At 48.1% G+C, this 18234-nt stretch overlaps 1 protein-coding gene and 1 long non-coding RNA gene across 3 annotated transcripts in view; one reads left to right on the top strand and one right to left on the bottom strand.

Annotated features, from left to right (window-relative positions):
• The window catches only part of LOC120094195 (uncharacterized), a 58361-nt gene extending 43400 nt beyond the window's left edge, over positions 1-14961 (bottom strand). Inside the window, exon 1 of one of the 2 annotated variants that reach the window (XR_010054429.1) lies at positions 14688-14961. This is a non-coding gene — a long non-coding RNA (uncharacterized LOC120094195). Of the gene's footprint in view, positions 1-13882; positions 14173-14687 lie in introns of those variants that run through there. The other variant, XR_005488280.2, reaches the window with a different exon arrangement.
• Positions 14261-16881, top strand: Foxb1 (forkhead box B1). Its single transcript, NM_001013248.2, has 2 exons — positions 14261-14640; positions 14885-16881. The coding sequence occupies exon 2, from the start codon at positions 14939-14941 to the stop codon at positions 15914-15916; it is 978 nt and encodes a 325-aa protein (NP_001013266.2). The 5' UTR covers positions 14261-14640; positions 14885-14938; the 3' UTR covers positions 15917-16881.
• The last annotated feature ends 1353 nt before the right edge of the window (positions 16882-18234 follow it).

Raw genomic sequence — 18234 nt, 5'->3', positions numbered from 1 at the left:
GAGATGCTCATACATGTACAAAGGCAAAAAGCCCACTTATGCACACACGTGCACACACACACACACACACACACACAAACACAAACACAAACACAGAAAGCAAATATATATCTTTCCTTTTTGATCTCCAAGTTTAACCACAAGAAACCCTGCAGTCTAAGGAGCTGATGTCTTGGGTATCTTCTTTTACCAGTTGAGATTTAAAATTCTGAAATGACTTTATCAGAGCACATGTTCGCTACTTAATGGCAGAGGTGAGCTGGCCAGAGCCCCGATGCAGCTGGCTCTGCATCCATGAGGGACATTTTGATCTGCTAACTTCCCTGTGAAAGTTACTCTGGGAGTTACAAAGGAGAAAGGGGAAATTGGCATGACACCTTCAGAATTTAGCACAAACAAGCTCAAGGCAGAGGAAAACTGTCAGTTTGTAGAAAAGTTGAGGTCTTAACATGCTAAAAAATGTTTCTTCTCTTTTCCCTCCCCATCCTCCCCATCTCCTCTTTTTCCTCTTACCTTTCTTTCTCTTTTCATCTGTCCCCCCTCCCCGTTCCTCTCTCCAAATTGATTATAGCTTTTTTTGTTGTTGTTTTAAACAATCCTGGAAACCGTTTAGACAACAACTCTCCTAAGTAAGTTTTCTCTCTCTTCAGAAGCCTGTGTTCCCCTGGGGGTGGGGTGCTGATGCCCCTCCCTCATTTCTCTTTCCCTCTGTTAATGCTCAAACAGCTTAAAACAAAAACAAAACCTCCTGGTCTACAGAGCAAGTTCCAAGGCTCTGTTACACAGAGAAACTTTGTCTGGGGTGGGGTGGTGTGTATATTAAAATCTTTTCTCAACAAATTCTTTTCTTAAAGAGATGGAGAAGGGAAGATGCTTTTCTCACAGCCTAAACAAGTCTTGCACGTTATTCCTGCTGTTTCTCTATATAGCACGGTTCATCGGAATCTAATCTAAATGGTGACCCAAAGGTCTTTCTTCGTTATTTTGTTGTTGTTGTTGTTTGTTTGTTTGTTTGTTTGTTTGGTTGGTTGGTTTTTTGAATGCTGAGATTAAACTCTCCGCCCAGAGGTATTTCCAAGTGTCTTAGAACCACCGTCTGAACTTCACCGGGCTTCGTTTTAAACGCGAACAATGTCCATTTTTCATGCAGCTCTGTGTTTATCTAGTGACAGCGCAGCCAAGGAGGAGGGCGGGCACATTGGAACATCTGGAATAAAAGTAAAATCTACTGGTATTAGCATGGCCAACCTCATTCCAGCAGGATAGAGGCAGGGAAACACACACTCACACACACTCACACACACACTCACACACACTCTCACACACAAAAACACACTCACACACAAACACACACAGTCACACAAACACACACACTCACACAATATACTCAAACACAAACACACAAACACACTCACACACAAACACACACACTCACACAAACACACACTCACACAAACACACACTCACACAAACACACACTCACACAAACACACACTCACACAATACACTCACACACAAACACACACAAATACACACACAGACACACACAGAAACACACAAACACTCACACATAAACACACACAAACACACACACACTCACACAAACCCACACACAAATACACTCACACATATAAACACACACACACTCACACACACATTCACACACACTCAAACACATGCATGCATGCACACACACACTCACACACACAAACACACACACTCTCACACACTCAAACACATGCATGCATGCACACACACACTCACACACACAAACACACACACACACTCTCACACACACTCAAACACATGCATGCATGCACACACACACTCACACACACAAACACACATACACACACTCTCACAAACACATACACATACTCACACACAAACACACAAACACACACAACTGACACACAGAAGCACACACAAACATACATGCTCACACACTCACACATTTACACACACACACACACACACACACACACACACATGCACTGTGGCTCAGGGAATAAAAGCACTTGCTGCCAAGCTTGGCCACCTGAGTTCTATTTCTGGATTGTGCATGACAGAAAAGAACTGACTCCTGAAAATTGTCTTCTGACCTCCACACTTGTATAGCAGCGTGTGCCCCAAACCGCACACTCTTCCTCACATGCATACACCCCGTGATAATAATTATTTAAAAAATTTTAAAACTTAGGACACATTCCCTGTTTCAGAAATGGGGCCCATCATAAGCTATTTACAAGCTATTTACGAAGAGCAGAGGCTCTGCCATTTATTAGAGTCCCAGGGGACAGACTCGTCTTCCTGCAAATGAAAGCACCCCAGCGGCATTGTCTGGCTTGTTTTGAAAATCATTCCACATTAAATGAGTTACCTCTTAAGAAACAAATAACAGGGGCGGGGGAAGAGTAATGTCTTAATAAGAAAAATGGGAAGCTCGGATAACTGGGAGAAAAATGTTTCTAATCCAGCTCTATAATTTGGGGGATTGTTTTTTGTAAGAAGCAGGCCATCTGGAACACTTGACTCCCTGCGATGCACACCACTGCCAGCTGTTGCTTCAAGAGTCTGGCAAATCCACCCTTCGGCAGGATGGCCATTTCTTTCATTCCCACAGACATTCAGCTCTTTTCCCCCCTCATCATGGACGGTGACTTTATAAAAAGAGCTGTTGTTTTATTTACTCTCCATTAACCACGCTCCACTGTAAACAAAGTGTCCATTTTAGTTCTGCTGACAATTAGCTGTTTGTCAGCATCTCCCTCAAGTACCTTCTGCATCTGGCTGCAAGGGAAACCTCTCCATCAAGATGAATGCGTGCTTCAGTAAACTTGGGTTTTCATGGCTCTCTCTGGTTCATCAGCTGTCAGGACTGCATTGTGAGGACTCTCACCTAAGCAACTTGGAGAGGATATATCATCAGAGGAGAAAAGACTTTCTCGGGGTATCTTTCCCTATCTATGTTGGCACTGGAATAAAAATGAATTCCAACTGGAGATCTTTGGAGAAATGAGTTGAGGCAATGTGTTGGGATGGGGAAGAGGCCTCTAAAGAAAACTATTTTCTGTTAGGTACCAAGTACATGGTGACAGCTACAAAGGTTTGCTGAGAAATGCCCTTCCTTTAATAATGTCCTCATCCCATCAGATCAAAAGTACTCAACCCTGTGACAATTGGTGACCACTGGAATGCTTTACTCATGACTCTCACTAGGTTTCAACATGCCATGACTTCTCACTCCCAAATGGCCCTTTCCCCTGGATAACTCTACTTCATTCAAAATCAAGGGTGCTGAGTCCATTAATAAGTCTCTCAACAAGCTAATTGTCTCAAAGGCAAGACAAACGTTACAGTTAGTGGTTTGCTGTGGGAGGTTTTACTAGTGTGTTCCCCGGAGTCCATAGAAAGTCACATTGAGAATTCACACTATACCAAATGTACACATTGAGCTCCAAGAAAGGAGATTACGCATAGCGTGTGAGAGGGGAGCTGTGGAACTTGCAAATCAGTCCCACGTGAGTAAGGATGGGTGCCTTGGGTTTAATTTACACTCAGCATCCCATCCTGGAAGGTGGATTCCTAGGTGAAGAAGTAAAATGATGGGGGAGCCTTTGGTTCATCAAGGGAAAGCCAGGGTCAGGCAGAGCTCAGCAGGAGACCAGATGAAACGGAAGTGACCCAAGGCCAATGTCAAACCAGAAAACACTTATGTCCTTCAGGAGGGGACTGTGCATACACAGAAGGAAGGTGGGCTAGTAGGGCCATCTTCATCGCTCCTCTGACAAAATCTGGTCAATCTAACTGCACGTAATTGGTTTTAACGAAGTACAGGGGGCCGGGCATCTTTGCCCCAGGTCACTAGCCTGAGCCAGAGGCGGCTTCAGGTACTGATCTTGCTCCCAGCTGTCCACCCTGTCGTAGCAGAGTGCATGCCACATCGCCTGGCTTTGGCACCTTAAGGAGCAAAGAAGTTTGAGAACCAGACCATGGGCCGAACAATTGCCCGGTTTTACCTGGTAATTTATGCACAATTAATTGAGATATCTTTTATACTTGATGTGTTGCAAAATTAATGCCTAATTTATGTAATTAGTCAATTAACTCTAATTCCAGCATATGTTCCCAATGCCCAGAAGGTGTTCTGTTTCCCAGGTACTTATTTTGATGTCATGAAATGAAGCTAATTAATTTTACATGCATATTAATTTGAGATCTCTTTAGCGGTTCCCTTTGTGCAAGTAATTTTAATATTTGTGTTTCTAACCTTTGGGGGTAGGGTGAGGGAGGTTTAGGTGGTGCAAGGAGCACATGAAGGATCCAGGGGTAATGCCTGAAGGTGGCCATCCGACTTGGGGCAGGGCTCTCTGCTGTAGGACCCAAGCAGTCACAAGCAGGGGCCGAGACTATCAGACCTTAGTGGGCATTGCTGTCCATATCTCAAGCAGTGATAGATTTTGTGCTTTCCTTAACATTAGCCTGGGGCATGGAAGTTCCTGGGTATGCTGACCACTGCTTCCCAGGCATTTCAGAGGGAGGGTTGGGGTGACGGGGGTCGTCTCTGGACAAATCAGGCCTTCTCTAGCTAACCAGAGGAAGAGGCTTATTTGTTTCCTAATTTATTTATCTTAATACTTAGGGACAGCATAAATGTTCTGGCCAATCCAGGGAGGCCGTGAGTGAATGAACTACCCCGCAATCGAGACTTTCAATTCCAGACCTCTTAACACCTCTGGTTTCCGGGGCTGGCGCGCCTATGCTCCCCAAAGCTGCTGAGTAGAAGAGAAACTACAGGTCTGTGCAAGTTGCTGTGGGTCCTCTCTGGAAGCAGAGTCCAAGTGGGGCGAAAGTTTACTTTCCAAGTTATTGGGTGGCACATTAAAACTTTTATCCTTTTTGGCCAAATTAATGAGCAATTTAATTAATAAAATCAGAGAGTAGTGTAAGTGCGGCGATAATGAAGTTAAATGAGTGCACAGTAAAATATTCACTAATCCAGTGCATTGCCGAATACCCCCTTAATTCTGCTTAACACTAAAAGGGTTTTGAGCACCATAATGAGATTCTTCTGTCTGCTAATTAATTGACACGCTCCTGAATATTCATACGAGCTAGCACCAATACGTTCCTAATTGCACCGTGGAACTGATCTCAGAGGAAAGTAAACCGCCAAAGACTTAATTAAAATAATGTATTCCAGATCCAGGACAAGATAAGACATTTGCCTTGAGGCACGCTAAGGAAGTGGCACCTGGTTGGTGGAGGGGAAAGATATCAAAACGCCCAAGCCTGGCCTGGCATAGGTGGTTGAGGGAGGGTATGCAGTATCAGATAGCCAGAGCTGGGCGCCGAGACAGAACCCGGTGACCGAGGAGGCGTGGCTCCCAGATGTGTTCCTGCTCCTGCTGCCCTTTGCCCTCGACAGCGGGACGAGTCAAACGGTGTAGACCTGGACGCCAGTGCTTTCTCCCTGCCTTTCCCAGGCTGGTCCCAGATATTCTCTGGAGGCACACGGGAAAACATTGTTAGTCTGGAAATTCCTGGAGAAACTTTATATCCAGGGGTTGTCGACGCATCAACAACCCCAAGTCCTTCAACCAAGTTGCGATCTGTGTTGGGGCGGGGGTGGAGGGTGGGTGGTCGCTGACGCTTCTCTTTCGGAAAAGGCGACAGCTGGGGGAAGATGTCTGGATGGTATGGTGGCACTGTCCTCGGTCTCTCTCCCGGGTTCTACTCCGCGAAGAAGTGCTCTGGCCACCACTAACCGCAATGCTACAAGCTACTGGGCGCAGGCTCTTTTTTTTCCCGCTTGAGTCCAGAGCGCGTCACATTTCTGCAGATCTTGCTACAGAAATAACTGCAGACTCGCTTCTAGGCTACAACTCCCAGCCATTTTTACCAGCGAAGAGAAATGACGTGCGTTCTTAAGAAGACTCCCCCACCCCACCCCTACTTTTTAGAAAAAAAAAAAACCACAGGTTTAAAACTAAAGAGTTTATTTGAAAGCATACAAATGCGTATTTATTATACATATGTAGGCATTAACAATGTAAATTACACCGCCAGCACTTGCCGGTTGTTTATTCATTAGATCTTTAGAAAATCTACATTGCCTCCAGATAGCTCGATGATAATGTGAAATACACAAGCAGTTTACATAACCGGCTTCTCCATGGAGCTCCGCGCACTGCCACTCGGAGTCATCAACAGGTCGCCCGTGAGAGGACTTGATCAAAGGAAAACATAAGTTTGCTAGCACGGCCAGAGATGTGAGATCCTTTTAGTAAGCGGTTTGGGACATGAAGGGTAACGGCCTAGCTCCTCTACTTTACCTCCTAGTGTGGTGCCTAACTCACCCTCTCCCACCCCCATTTTTTGTTGCAATAAGAAAAAATCGGTATATAGAACATAGGGGACGGAAAGAAGACGGATGAACTACCCAAGCTCTGGCTATTCGGGAGTGTGTCTTAAAAAACGATGGACCCAAACTGTTTTGAAGCTGCAAGGAGAAGCTCACAAGGACTAGACAGCCCACCTAACCAAAGAGATGCCGCCAGCTCCCTCAAACAAATAGGCGGTGGCCGCCATAAAAAAAAATGGCTGTCACTCCAAAGAAAATCACCTCTTTAGAATCATAGAACGCTCCACGGTTCTAGATTTATCTAGAGGCTGGAGAAGAAACTGTTGGAAAAGGTGATAGCCACGGTATTAATGCTTACTTTAAAAAAATCTTTCCCAAATAAAAACTTTTACATGAAAATAAAACTAAATGCAAAGACGTGTGTAGAGGCACTTTACTTGATTTTCAGGGACCGGCGCCGGTCAAAATGGAAGGTCGGAGTTCTCCTGTAACAAACTGGCGGGTTGATGATATATCTGACACTGCCCACCTACCTGCTTCAGCTTACTGCTTAGCTACTGAGGTGGATTAGTTTATGGTGCACTCAAGGGTTGGGGTGGGAGGTTCGGACATTTTGTTTCCTGCCTACCCACCATCCTCCTTCTGTCCCTGCCTTCTTTCTTTCTTCCTTTGGCAATTAAGCGTGTTGGGTACGTTAGAGAAAGCCCCCCCCCCCGCCCCAGGGCTGTGCTCCAGGAAGGGGACAATAGTTTGGTAGTGGAATAGAAGCTTCCTTCTAGAGGGGAGAACAGAGAAAGTAGAAAGGAAAAAGAAAAAAAGGGAGGCTACGCAAAGGACAGGCACACTCAGGGCAGCTAGATCCCAACTGTGACCCACCACTGAGCCCCAGGGCCTCTGGAAAGTCCGCAGGAGGTGCAGGGTAGTGAGATCCCAGAGGGTGATGTGCCCGGACTTTCAGCTCCCTTGGCAAGATGCAGCCCTAGTCCCAGGTGAGCTTCAACGGAGCGGAAGAACTCCGGCCGCCCCCGGGACTGCCAGCCTCCAGAGGCCAAGCTGGCCCCTCCAAGCCCCGCCCCCAGCCATTCTTTGCTGGGGGAGGCCCAGAGGATCAGCGGCTTTCTTTTCTCCCTTTTTCTTTTTCAGCCTTCTTTGTGGGTGGCAGCTCAGCGGGGGATACGTGCACACACACACACACACACACACACACACACACACACACACACACAAAGTGGGGTGGGGGAGAGATAATGAGTGAATAAATGAATAGTTTTAACCTAACAAGGAACGCCAAGAGTTAGTCCATCGGAAAGCTGTGGGGGTTTTCAAGAGAGATCCGTTTCTGCTATTAAGAAAACCCATACTGCACAGGGCAACCCCGTTTAAGCCTTCATCGCAGCCTGAATAAACCAAACAAAGCAGGGTTTTAAGTCTGGCGACCCACAGGTTGCCAGTTTTCAAAACAAATTAAAGAAGGTTTGGTGTGGTGGGTTGCAATCAAAATAAAAATAGGATGCGTGCAAAAGATTCCGCATTTCAAAAGTCCGCGGTCCCCCTTAATCAATCGTATTCAAGCTTTAAAAGTCCTGTGTCAGTCCTCCCTCCCCATAGCACATTCGAAGAAAGTTGGGGGGGGGGGACCGTTTCCCTGTTTAACTGCTCGCAAATTTTCTGAAAGTAAAAACAAAACCAAAATAAAAAAATCATCTTTTGCAACCCTCCCCATAATATTTTAAGAATACGGTGCCTAGCCAGACAGCCTAGTTTTGTTTTGTTTTTTTAAATCTAAGCAAACAAATACTTCTCGACAAAGAGGTTGATTTGAAAAGAGGGTGATTTTTCTACCCTTCCCTCTAGAAGAAAAAAAAAAAAGACCCTTCGCTCCACCCTGCTATTAAACAAAACACAATACCTTTTTCTGGGTGGTACTGCACAGAAGTTGATTCAGTTTTGACAATGTTGTTTAGCTATCATTCGCTATTTTGAATGAATGGAAGCAATCCCGGCTTTTACAACATTTGTTTCCTATTATGGAGAGGTGCAGCAGTTGAGGGCACACATGTGAAAGTGGCTGTTTGATTCTCTTTTTCATCCCCCTGACCCTGCTTTTGTCCCTCCTCACCCTGGGAATGTCACGCCTGGATACTTCACTTTGAGCTGCTGGAGAAAGTGGCTTTGTTACTCCCTTTTAGACATACACGAAATTGTTCTCTTTCCCCCTGCTGTAAAAGATACTTCACATCGGGACTCGGTTCACAAGTGCAATGCAATTTGGCTTAGTCCAACCTTTGTTCTGCTTGTACAAATGAGCGAACAGTGCACACATTATACAGTTGATCCACTGCTGTCTTAACCCCAGAGTTAGGGGCTGGGAGAAAAAGCAAGTTAATCCCTTCAATACCAAGGTAGCTTTAGCAATATTCCCTCCAATAAAAATAATAGCTTGGAGTTCCGTCTTCGATTTCACACAGTGCAAAGCAAAACTTAAGGGGGAGGGGGCTAGTCGCCAAACTCGCAGAAATTCTTCCAGGGATATTTGGCAAGTGCTTTTTAGACACACACACACACACACACACACACACACACACACACACACACACACACACTGTCAGGCTCGGTAAAGCTCAGATGAAAGCTATGCAACTGTTTGTGTAGAGATTTGATTTGGACACCAAGGTTTTAAGCTGTGAGGTCTCCGAGCGAGCCACAAGCAAAGCGAGCACCAAATAGTATTTAGCAAACTGATCCCAAATAGAGGGCATTGTATTGAGCAGGGAAAAGAGCTGTTTTCTTCACTGGCATTGAAATTGCCTGCTCCCTGTTATGGAAGGTTGTCCCATTTTAAGACTGGGGGTGGTGCAGCAGGAGTTGCGCCCATCTTTAGCTACTATTTGTTTTATGCCTTGGTGGAAGGGAAAGCCAGGCCTCTGGTATTCTACACCTTGTGGCAGCTACTGACGATAACAGGGTAATATGTCCTGGGCGTGGTCATTCAACTCATTTTCCCTCCTGACCCAACAAGAAAGAGTGACACAGCCAGGTCTCAGTTTCCTGGTGGGAAAATTTTCCTGGTGGGCACTAAGGGATTGGAGTGACACCCCTGAAATCGATCTTATCTGTTGGGATCAGAGTATACTGCGGGAGTTGGGCGGGTGGACGACTACTGGCTAGTCTAATCGTAGGAACCAGGGAGACTAAACAACCAAAGGGAAGAAGCGCGATTGTAGGCAAGAAGGTTTTGATTTCAACCTCCCTGTTCTGAGTTAAGGTTCTATGTCCATGTGGCCGTCACCAACGGATGAAATGGTTCTCAAATTTCCTATCGGGCATTTCCCCTGTATAAAAGTATGTTCCTTTGGTGGCAGGGCCCTGAGGCCACTGGCAGAGATGTTGGGTTGGCGATTGGTTACAGCCACAGTTGGCGGTTGGCCGAAGAGTGAAACCTGTGTTATCTCCTCCTCAGTCTTCCTTTCTGAGACAGGATCCCAGGTTCAAAATCCCACGGAAGTCGCTAGCGAAAAGCTAGAGTGGATGCTTCTGGTGTCTCAGGTGAGTCTCTGAGGCTCCAAAACCTGCAGGTAGTGCTTGCTGCCCGGTGCAAGGGACAGGACAAGACAATAAGCCAACCTTCTGTGTTCCTGAGGTCCAGAACAGGAAAATGAGGCAAAGTCCTGCGGGATGTGTGTGTGTGTGTGTGTGTGTGTGTGTGTGTGTGTGTGTGTGTGTGTGGTGTGTATTGAGGGAGGGGCGTCACAGATGCCCAGGACAAACAGCCCGCTACACCCAGCACGGTATTTTTATTTTAATTGTCCACTGACAGACTGAAGAAGTTTGTTTAGTACTGAATACCCCGGGAACAAAATCCTTTTGAAAGGAGAGCTAAGTCGTTTCACGCCACCAAAGTGCGGATTTGGGCAAGAATGACTGATGGGACAAAGGGACGCGGTGCCTTAGCGCGGGGTTCTCAGAGCGAGCACAACAAGCAGTAGCAGCAAATAAATATCCGAGGCGACCAGGAAGGGTGGGGCGCATCATATAAGACCCGCAAGACTCTGAAACCTCAGCTCCAGTTGCACGCCAGTCCTCAGTCCTCCAGGCGCTTCCCCCCCCCCCCCACAGCCCAGGTCGCCCAAGGCGAACAGGAGGTCGTGCAAGAGAGAAGCGAGGGAGAGGGGTAATACAGGAGAGCAAAGGAATAAGCGGGAGAAACTGACTGCAGGACCACAGGGGCAAAGCCTGGTTCAAGCCTAGTCGCTGGAGGTTGCATGTGGTTCACTTTCCCAGTAGGGGCGACGGGTATTGTTTTTGGCGTTTAGAAAACTTTCAGTAGCTGTGGGTACGTTCTTGTCACCTCCCATCCGGTTTGGTAAATATTAACAAACCAGGCGCGGTTATTTTCTGGAGTGTGTTTGTTGGGTTGGCTGCAGGGGATGGCTAGGGGAGGGTTCTCCTCTCCCGGAGCCCTCAGCCCCACCTACACACACACACACACACACACACACACACACACACACACACACACACACACCTGCTTAACAACACAAGGAATCAAAATCAATATTGTTTTTGTCACCCCTGTCTCCTTTTTACTCCCTCAGCAGCTCGGGTGCCACTGAAGCGAATTGTGGATTTATGGAGGGAAATTAGCATAAATTATTGCAAAATCTGCAGCCGTGTGTGGTCCAGCTTATGGGAAAAGAGGCTCTAGCAAACTTTCAGTGAAGAAAGGTGGTAGGCGGTGGGCTTGACCAGTCGATGAGGGGTCCTTGCTGGAGGGGGGGTCTCCATTTGGTTGGCACATGGGGTATAATTGACTTGTGTGTATTTTATACAGTTTTCCCAACAACCCCTTAAGCCCCTGGGTCGGATGTTGCCCCCTCCCACCTCCACCCAGCTTCTGTTGGCTTTGGATTTTGTACAAAAGACTCGACACACTTTTTCAAGATTTCTGGAAAGCACTCCTCTTTATAGTACCATCCTTAAAACGCTGTAAACAGCTTGCAATTCCACCCTCCCTCTCTAGGGCTTTGAAGACCTCTGACAGGAACTGAGGTAGAACTTTGTAGCAATGCCCCGGAGTTAAATGCGCCTCTCACCGCCGCTCCATTCCCCTCACAAGGCAAACTTACGCATTTAAGTTCTGTTTACTGGATTAACCCTAAACCTGAACAATGAGCCTCAGCTCCCTTCTCAGACGTAATCAGACTTTGAAAATTCCTCAAACATCAATTCCTACTTGTAATATTGCATGAACTCGGCGGTGACAAACTTTCCCCAGGGAAATGAACAAAGATTTATTCCAAGTTAAGGTGATTGTTTGGGTCCTCCCCACCCCCGTGAACGTTTTCACTTTTAGAATTTAGTTAATCTTCTGTTTGCTCTGAGCAGTGATTTCGACAGCCACACAATGGCCCCTTTTGCAGGACAACAAAATGCCAATTGTTAAAATAAGAAAGCACCGTTCGCTATTCCTCACCATTAACGCGCACCCAGACCCGGTAGGAAAGTATCTTACTGGTTGTCACTGAGGGCGGGAGAGGGGGGGAAGGGACGACCATCTTTTACCATCTCGAATGCAATCACCATTTGTATCCATATTTGCAATATTGTATCCATTTTTGCATTTCGGTGTGAACCTATGCACGTGTTTGCTAAAAGGGATCTTTAAAATACTCAAGGGCCTCTAAGCCCGCACCTTTCCACCCAGGAGCAATCCTGCACTGACTTAAAGCAGCGCTTGCTTTAGTGCCTTGAAAACTACGTCGGGAGCAAGCAAGGCGTGAACCAGAGCTCCATCCCTCTTCAAACACACCTCGGGTTCCCCACCCCTTTGCGCTCCCAGCTCCTCCCACTTGCAGGCCCTAGAGCCTAACCCGGGCACGCGCAGAAACACCACCAAACCTTAGTTTGTTGTAGCGCGCACAGCTCAGGCCAGTAGGGCTGCCTCTGGCCCAAACTGGGCCTAGGGTCCATCTGATTTAATCTTTGGAGAAGACAAATAAATATATCTGCCCTGGCCTAGCCTTGCCCTCAGAGACAGGTCAATGCTTCTACCCCCACCTCTCTGCTCGCACCTCCTCCCTCCTCCTGGTTATTTTTTCCGAATTAAGAAGGTGACTTGAGTCTTCCCTTCAAGCACTCTGTTAATATTGAAAAACGTGCTCTTGCATTTAAAGCGCGGCAGCCCAGGCGCCAAAGCCATTTCAATATTAATGAAATTGTTTAATCTCCTAAATTCGTCGTGTTTAAGTTACGTTTTGGTGAGTTATTGACCGGCTTCGAAACTGTGGTTAATGAAGTTATGTGAGTAGGGGTGTGTGCATGTGTGTGTGTGTGTGTGTGTGTGTGTGTGTGTGTGCACGCGCGCGCGTGCGCGCTCAGAAACTGAAAGGTTTTCCTGCTATCCGCAGACTGATGCTGTCACTCAAAGTGTAACAAAGTTCACTCTAGAACTATCAATCTGCTCCTATGGGGGAGGGGGAGGAAGAAAGGAAAGAGGAAAAAGAAATTTCCGGAGTTTAAAGTTCTGTGTAGGCTGTAGGTATCAAGTATTTAACCTAGTGGCATTTTTCTTTTAACCACAAAGCCCCCCCCGGGGGGGGGTCGAAAAAAGGCGTGGAGCTCCTGACTAGAACTCATTGCGTGAAGGCAGACGGGTTGAGTCGCGGTTTATTTCCTAACAGTTTGATGATGATGATGACGACGACGATGAAGATGATGATAATGATACTAATGATTCATTTAATCCTCACAAGGCAAATCTGAACTCGAAGGAACCCGCTACTCTCACCAGGCCCAATACCAGAGCCACGTTCCTCCCCCCCCCCAAAAAAAAAACCTCGCTGGTCTCAGCAGGCGCTGTTTGTCTTTTCATGGCGTTCTAAACTCTAAAGAAAATATTCCCATGTAAAATGGGGGGGGCTGCAAAATGTTGACCCGCTAACTTCCCAAAAAATCCTCAGACTTCCGTGAGCACCTGGAGAAAGGATACCCGGAAGCAATAGAGTACATTGGACAAACTCAGGCCCTCCCCAGACCACATGCTGCCTTGCCTCAGTGTACCCTGAACCTCCTTGTGCCCATAAAATTGCTAAAAGACTTATTAAAGCAGAACCTATTACATTAATCCATTCTTTTCTTTAAAAATACAAAACAAAACTTACCTCGGCCTGGAGAGATGGCTCAGCCGTTAAAGGCTAGGCTCACAACCAATAACAATAGTAACAATAATAATAATAACTTACCTAACACGTTTACATTCAAAACGGACTTATCCACCCAGCAGTCCAAGTATTTCTATCTATAAGTGTCTATTAACCTTACCACCTTTTTAAAGCGACAGATTCTAGTGTGCAGCTTTGAAGCCTCCGGGAGGCCAAGTCAGATTTCTACCTGCCTCTTGCAGGACAGGATTACGAGGTATGTTTCTATTCGAACAACCCATCTAATCAACCCTGCGCAGTGGCCACTAAAGTAAATTCAGGAGCAAGCCTATGCTATAAGTTAGCTAACAATACAAACCCGACACAATGCAGAGGAAACAGAATACCCCAGCCGAGCAATTTCCATGTCAAACACCACCGGCGCCGCAGATAGCTCAGAGAGTGAGTGGTCGCCTGCCATTCGGCTCCACGCGCCGCTCCGCTCATACCTTCCCAACGCGCACACCGGCGGGCGCTGCCCGCTCCCCGCGGGCGGCAGAGGCTCTTCCTGGTCGCCTAGTCTTCTGCTGGAAGTGATTCCTATTGGCCAAGGTGTCCATGTAAATAGGTGTGAAAGAAACCGGCGCTGGCCAGGCTCTCTCTCCTCTCCCTCAGTCCCCTCCCTCTGTAGCCCCCGCTCCCCCTCCTTTTCCTCCTCCTCCCAAGGCGATTGTCATACGATAGCTAAGAAGTGGCACATTAATGAAGCGCCGCTACAGGGGTCTTTTCTGCTCCTGTCACCGCTTAAAACTATCAGATGGTTCGAGGGTGGACATGGAGGCAGCCACCTAGCTCAGCGGAACCACGAACGCCACAGCAGCGTCTTCTGGATCCCCGAGGCGGCGTCTGCCACTGTCCCCACCCGCACTCCACAGCTGAGTTCGGCCTCCCAGCAGGACGCAGGACCCAGGAGCGCCGCGGAGCCCGCGGAGAGGAGCTCTACCGGGCTGAGTCCAAGCCGGGCTGGCAGCGAGTCTCACTGGTCCCCGACTCTGCGCTCCTATCGCGCGCAGGGAGGGACTCGGCCACCAGCCACGCCATCCCGGATGCGGACCAGTAACTTGGAACAACTTTAAGGTGAGCATCTCTTCTCTCTGTCCCCCCCTGATCCAGATCCTACTTACTTTCCTGCAAACCTCTCTGCTGCTCACGGTCTTTTCCCTCTCCACATTCACTAGCTGGGTCCATCCAGTTTAGTGCGCAAAGTTGCTGGCACCTGAATCCCCTCTTCCCCACCCCTATATCTGTGTCTCGGCCTGAGTGCTCTCGTTGGTGTCTCTGCACCTATGCTGCCCTTCTCCATCACCTCCCCCCTTTTCAGATCCGACCAGTCCTCCGGGCCCTGCGGACCCTGAGCAAGTGGCCAAGCAAGAAGATGCCTCGGCCGGGCCGCAACACGTACAGCGACCAGAAGCCGCCCTACTCCTACATCTCGCTGACCGCCATGGCCATCCAGAGCTCTCCGGAGAAGATGCTGCCGCTCAGCGAAATCTACAAGTTCATCATGGACCGCTTCCCCTACTACCGGGAGAACACGCAGCGCTGGCAGAACAGCCTGCGCCACAATCTCTCCTTCAACGATTGCTTCATTAAGATCCCGCGGCGGCCAGACCAGCCGGGCAAGGGCAGCTTCTGGGCGCTGCATCCCAGCTGCGGGGACATGTTCGAGAACGGGAGCTTCCTGCGGCGCCGCAAGCGCTTCAAGGTGCTCAAGTCAGACCACCTGGCGCCCAGCAAGCCGGCGGACGCCGCGCAGTACCTCCAGCAGCAGGCTAAGCTGCGGCTCAGCGCGCTGGCCGCCTCGGGCACGCATCTGCCACAGATGCCGGCCGCTGCGTACAACCTGGGCGGTGTGGCGCAGCCCTCCGGCTTCAAGCATCCCTTTGCCATCGAGAATATCATCGCGAGGGAGTACAAGATGCCTGGGGGACTGGCCTTCTCTGCCATGCAGCCGGTTCCGGCTGCCTACCCGCTCCCTAACCAGTTAACTACCATGGGCAGCTCTCTAGGCACCGGCTGGCCCCACGTGTACGGTTCCGCAGGTATGATCGACTCAGCCACCCCAATCTCCATGGCCAGTGGCGACTACAGCGCCTATGGAGTGCCGCTGAAGCCGCTATGCCACGCCGCAGGCCAGACGTTGCCCGCCATCCCAGTGCCCATCAAGCCCACTCCGGCCGCAGTGCCCGCGCTGCCAGCGCTGCCGGCACCCATTCCTACCCTGCTCTCGAACTCGCCGCCTTCTCTCAGCCCCACCTCCTCGCAGACAGCCACTAGCCAAAGCAGCCCTGCCACCCCTAGCGAGACACTCACCAGCCCGGCCTCCGCCTTGCACTCGGTGGCCGTGCACTGACCCACAGAAGCTGGGGCTCCGTCTTAGTCTCATCCACACCATCCCTCTCAACACTTCCCCGGCTCCGGGTCCAGCCCTCTGCGACCTGAAACCGCCACCCGGACTTGCCCATTCTACCTTCTTCAGTCCTCGCTCTTAGGAGAACTTTTGATTTTGGACCCAGAAGACAAACCACAAACTTGCCAGAAGGCGTGTGAAAGTTGTCTGCGTCCCTCTAGGGCAGCAGAGAAAACAGGGGCTAACCCAAGCCAAGCGGTCCCTCCAGGGTCCCTGAAATGCACTCTCATCCAACAGGCAGAACACCCTGACTCCCTCCTGCTCGGAGAAAACAGAAACAAAACAAAACAAAATACGCATCTTCTGAGCTTGGATAGGCAGGGCTCTGGACTCAGCACAATTTCAAGACCAGAGACACTGCCCGAGAGCAGAAGCCTGCCGAGGCTGCAGCCACAACGTGAAGGCCGGATCTTCTTAGGTCCTGAAAATCTGTGGCCACAGGACCCACTAATCATCCACCAGATTCGCCTCCGCCCATCAGGCCGGGATGGGCGGACCGCTGCTTTCCTCGGCTGCAGCCCTGCCTCCCCGGCTTCTAAAGATTTTTTTTCCCCTTCTGAGTTTTGTTTCCGGCCAGAGGCTCCCTTAGCTGGGAGTGAGGAGAGAGGCTGCTAAACTTCGGAGGATGCTTGTCCTACTCACAAGCAAAACACAGCTAAAAGTCACCGTTATTGTTTACAAAGCGCGCGGTTTAAAAAAAATGTAAACAGTGAACTTGAGAATCTGCCTGGCTAGGGGCGAGGGGGTAGAGTCCTCTTTACAATTACCTGTTGTAATGTGAATGTTTACTCTTCTGGCCAGCTTTGGGGGTGGGAAGGAGGTAGGGGGAATGGGGGAAGTTAATCGGGATGTTAACTTTCTTACTAGTTAGAGACCTTTTTAGCTATTTATTTTGATGAAAGAGAAAAGAAAGGAAAAGAAAAAAAAGAAAGGAAAAGAAAGAAACGTGAACTAAGCCCAAATGGAGAACACACCTAAGGGCAAGTGGGGAAGTATGTAGATAAACCGTTGGGAACGTGAAGGGGTGGTCAGCCGAGACTCCTCTGGACAGATCCTTCTGTTAGAAGAACTTTTCCGCGAAGCTAAAGGGCTGCAAAGAGTTGTAAATAGGAATGATTTACACTGTGTACGATGCACTTTGGTTTGGTATGTTCCTTTTAGCATTCTAGGTAATTGACAGAAAACAAACAAACGAAGAACAGCCCAACGGTTGTTCCTCCGGTGTGACCTGCTTAATTTAAAAAAAAAAAGAAATCGTAGTGTTGTCCAAGCCGTGGAAAAAAATAATTTCCCCTTTTATTTTTCTTCCTCTCTGCACAGAATACGCATGGCATTTTAAATATTGATGTCCTTGTTCCCAGCATGCCCATTTTAAGACAGAGTTTTAAAAGGTGTCTACATTAAATTATGACCTAGTCTAAATAATATTTTCTCATTAAAATATGTAAATTCACATTTCGCTAAGTTTTTGTGTGTTTTTGAGGACTTGCTACAAAGGGACAAAGATCCTAGCAGCAGTCTCTGCAAACACATGGCTCGGGTGTTTCCCCTCTTTCAGATCATGCTGTGAGAACAGGGAAAACTCCTCTGCCCTTGCAGGTGTGGGAGGAGTCGGCTCTAAGGGGACCGTGGAAGACATTTGTGCACAGGGGGAGACGAGGCCAGTATTTCAGATGCAAACCCCCGGCACAGGTGCGACGCTGAAGGAAATGCACCTCACAACTGCACCACTTCCTGTGTGGTTTTGTCTGCTCTAAGCGTGCGTTCTATGACTTTGCACTTACACTCACAGAAGGTTGGTGTGGAATTTCCCAAGCCCTCTCAGGGTGGCTTACGCAGTCCTTATTTTGAAGCTTCTGACTTGGAGGAATCCTTTCTTTACTGCTTTAGATTACTGTGGTTGTTGGCATTGTCTTTCTTTCACTGTACAGGTCAAAAAACCTGTTCACTTTGCACTGACTTGATGTTTTTTCAGCCGTTTCTGGGGAGTGGGGGAGGTAAAAAGTAACAGGATGCATTTATTTTCCAGCCTGCAAATGCATCTTTCCAAATCTTTAAATGGCTTTCTCTAAGTGTTTGCTTTCTTTTGATTTTTTTTTTTTTTGGCAAAGAATTAAAACCTGCCAAGAATTTATGGTTCAAGTGTAATTGGCACTTGGTTGAAGGAGGTCACAATATTTCCAGATGATATGTGTGTTCAACTGGAGAAGTTACAACACAAAGAGAAACTTAAATGGTGATTAACACTTTGCTGTGTAAAT

This window comes from Rattus norvegicus, chromosome 8, assembly GCF_036323735.1.
Source record: "Rattus norvegicus strain BN/NHsdMcwi chromosome 8, GRCr8, whole genome shotgun sequence".
NCBI classification, from domain to species: domain Eukaryota; kingdom Metazoa; phylum Chordata; class Mammalia; order Rodentia; family Muridae; genus Rattus; species Rattus norvegicus.
The sequence above is the reverse complement of the archived record's forward strand: the minus strand, read 5'-3'. Positions and strand labels throughout refer to the sequence as shown.

Bases quoted from the DNA above. Each gene is read 5' to 3' on its own strand.
- Foxb1 (NM_001013248.2), top strand. From the start codon at position 14,939: ATGCCTCGGCCGGGCCGCAACACGTACAGCGACCAGAAGCCGCCCTAC.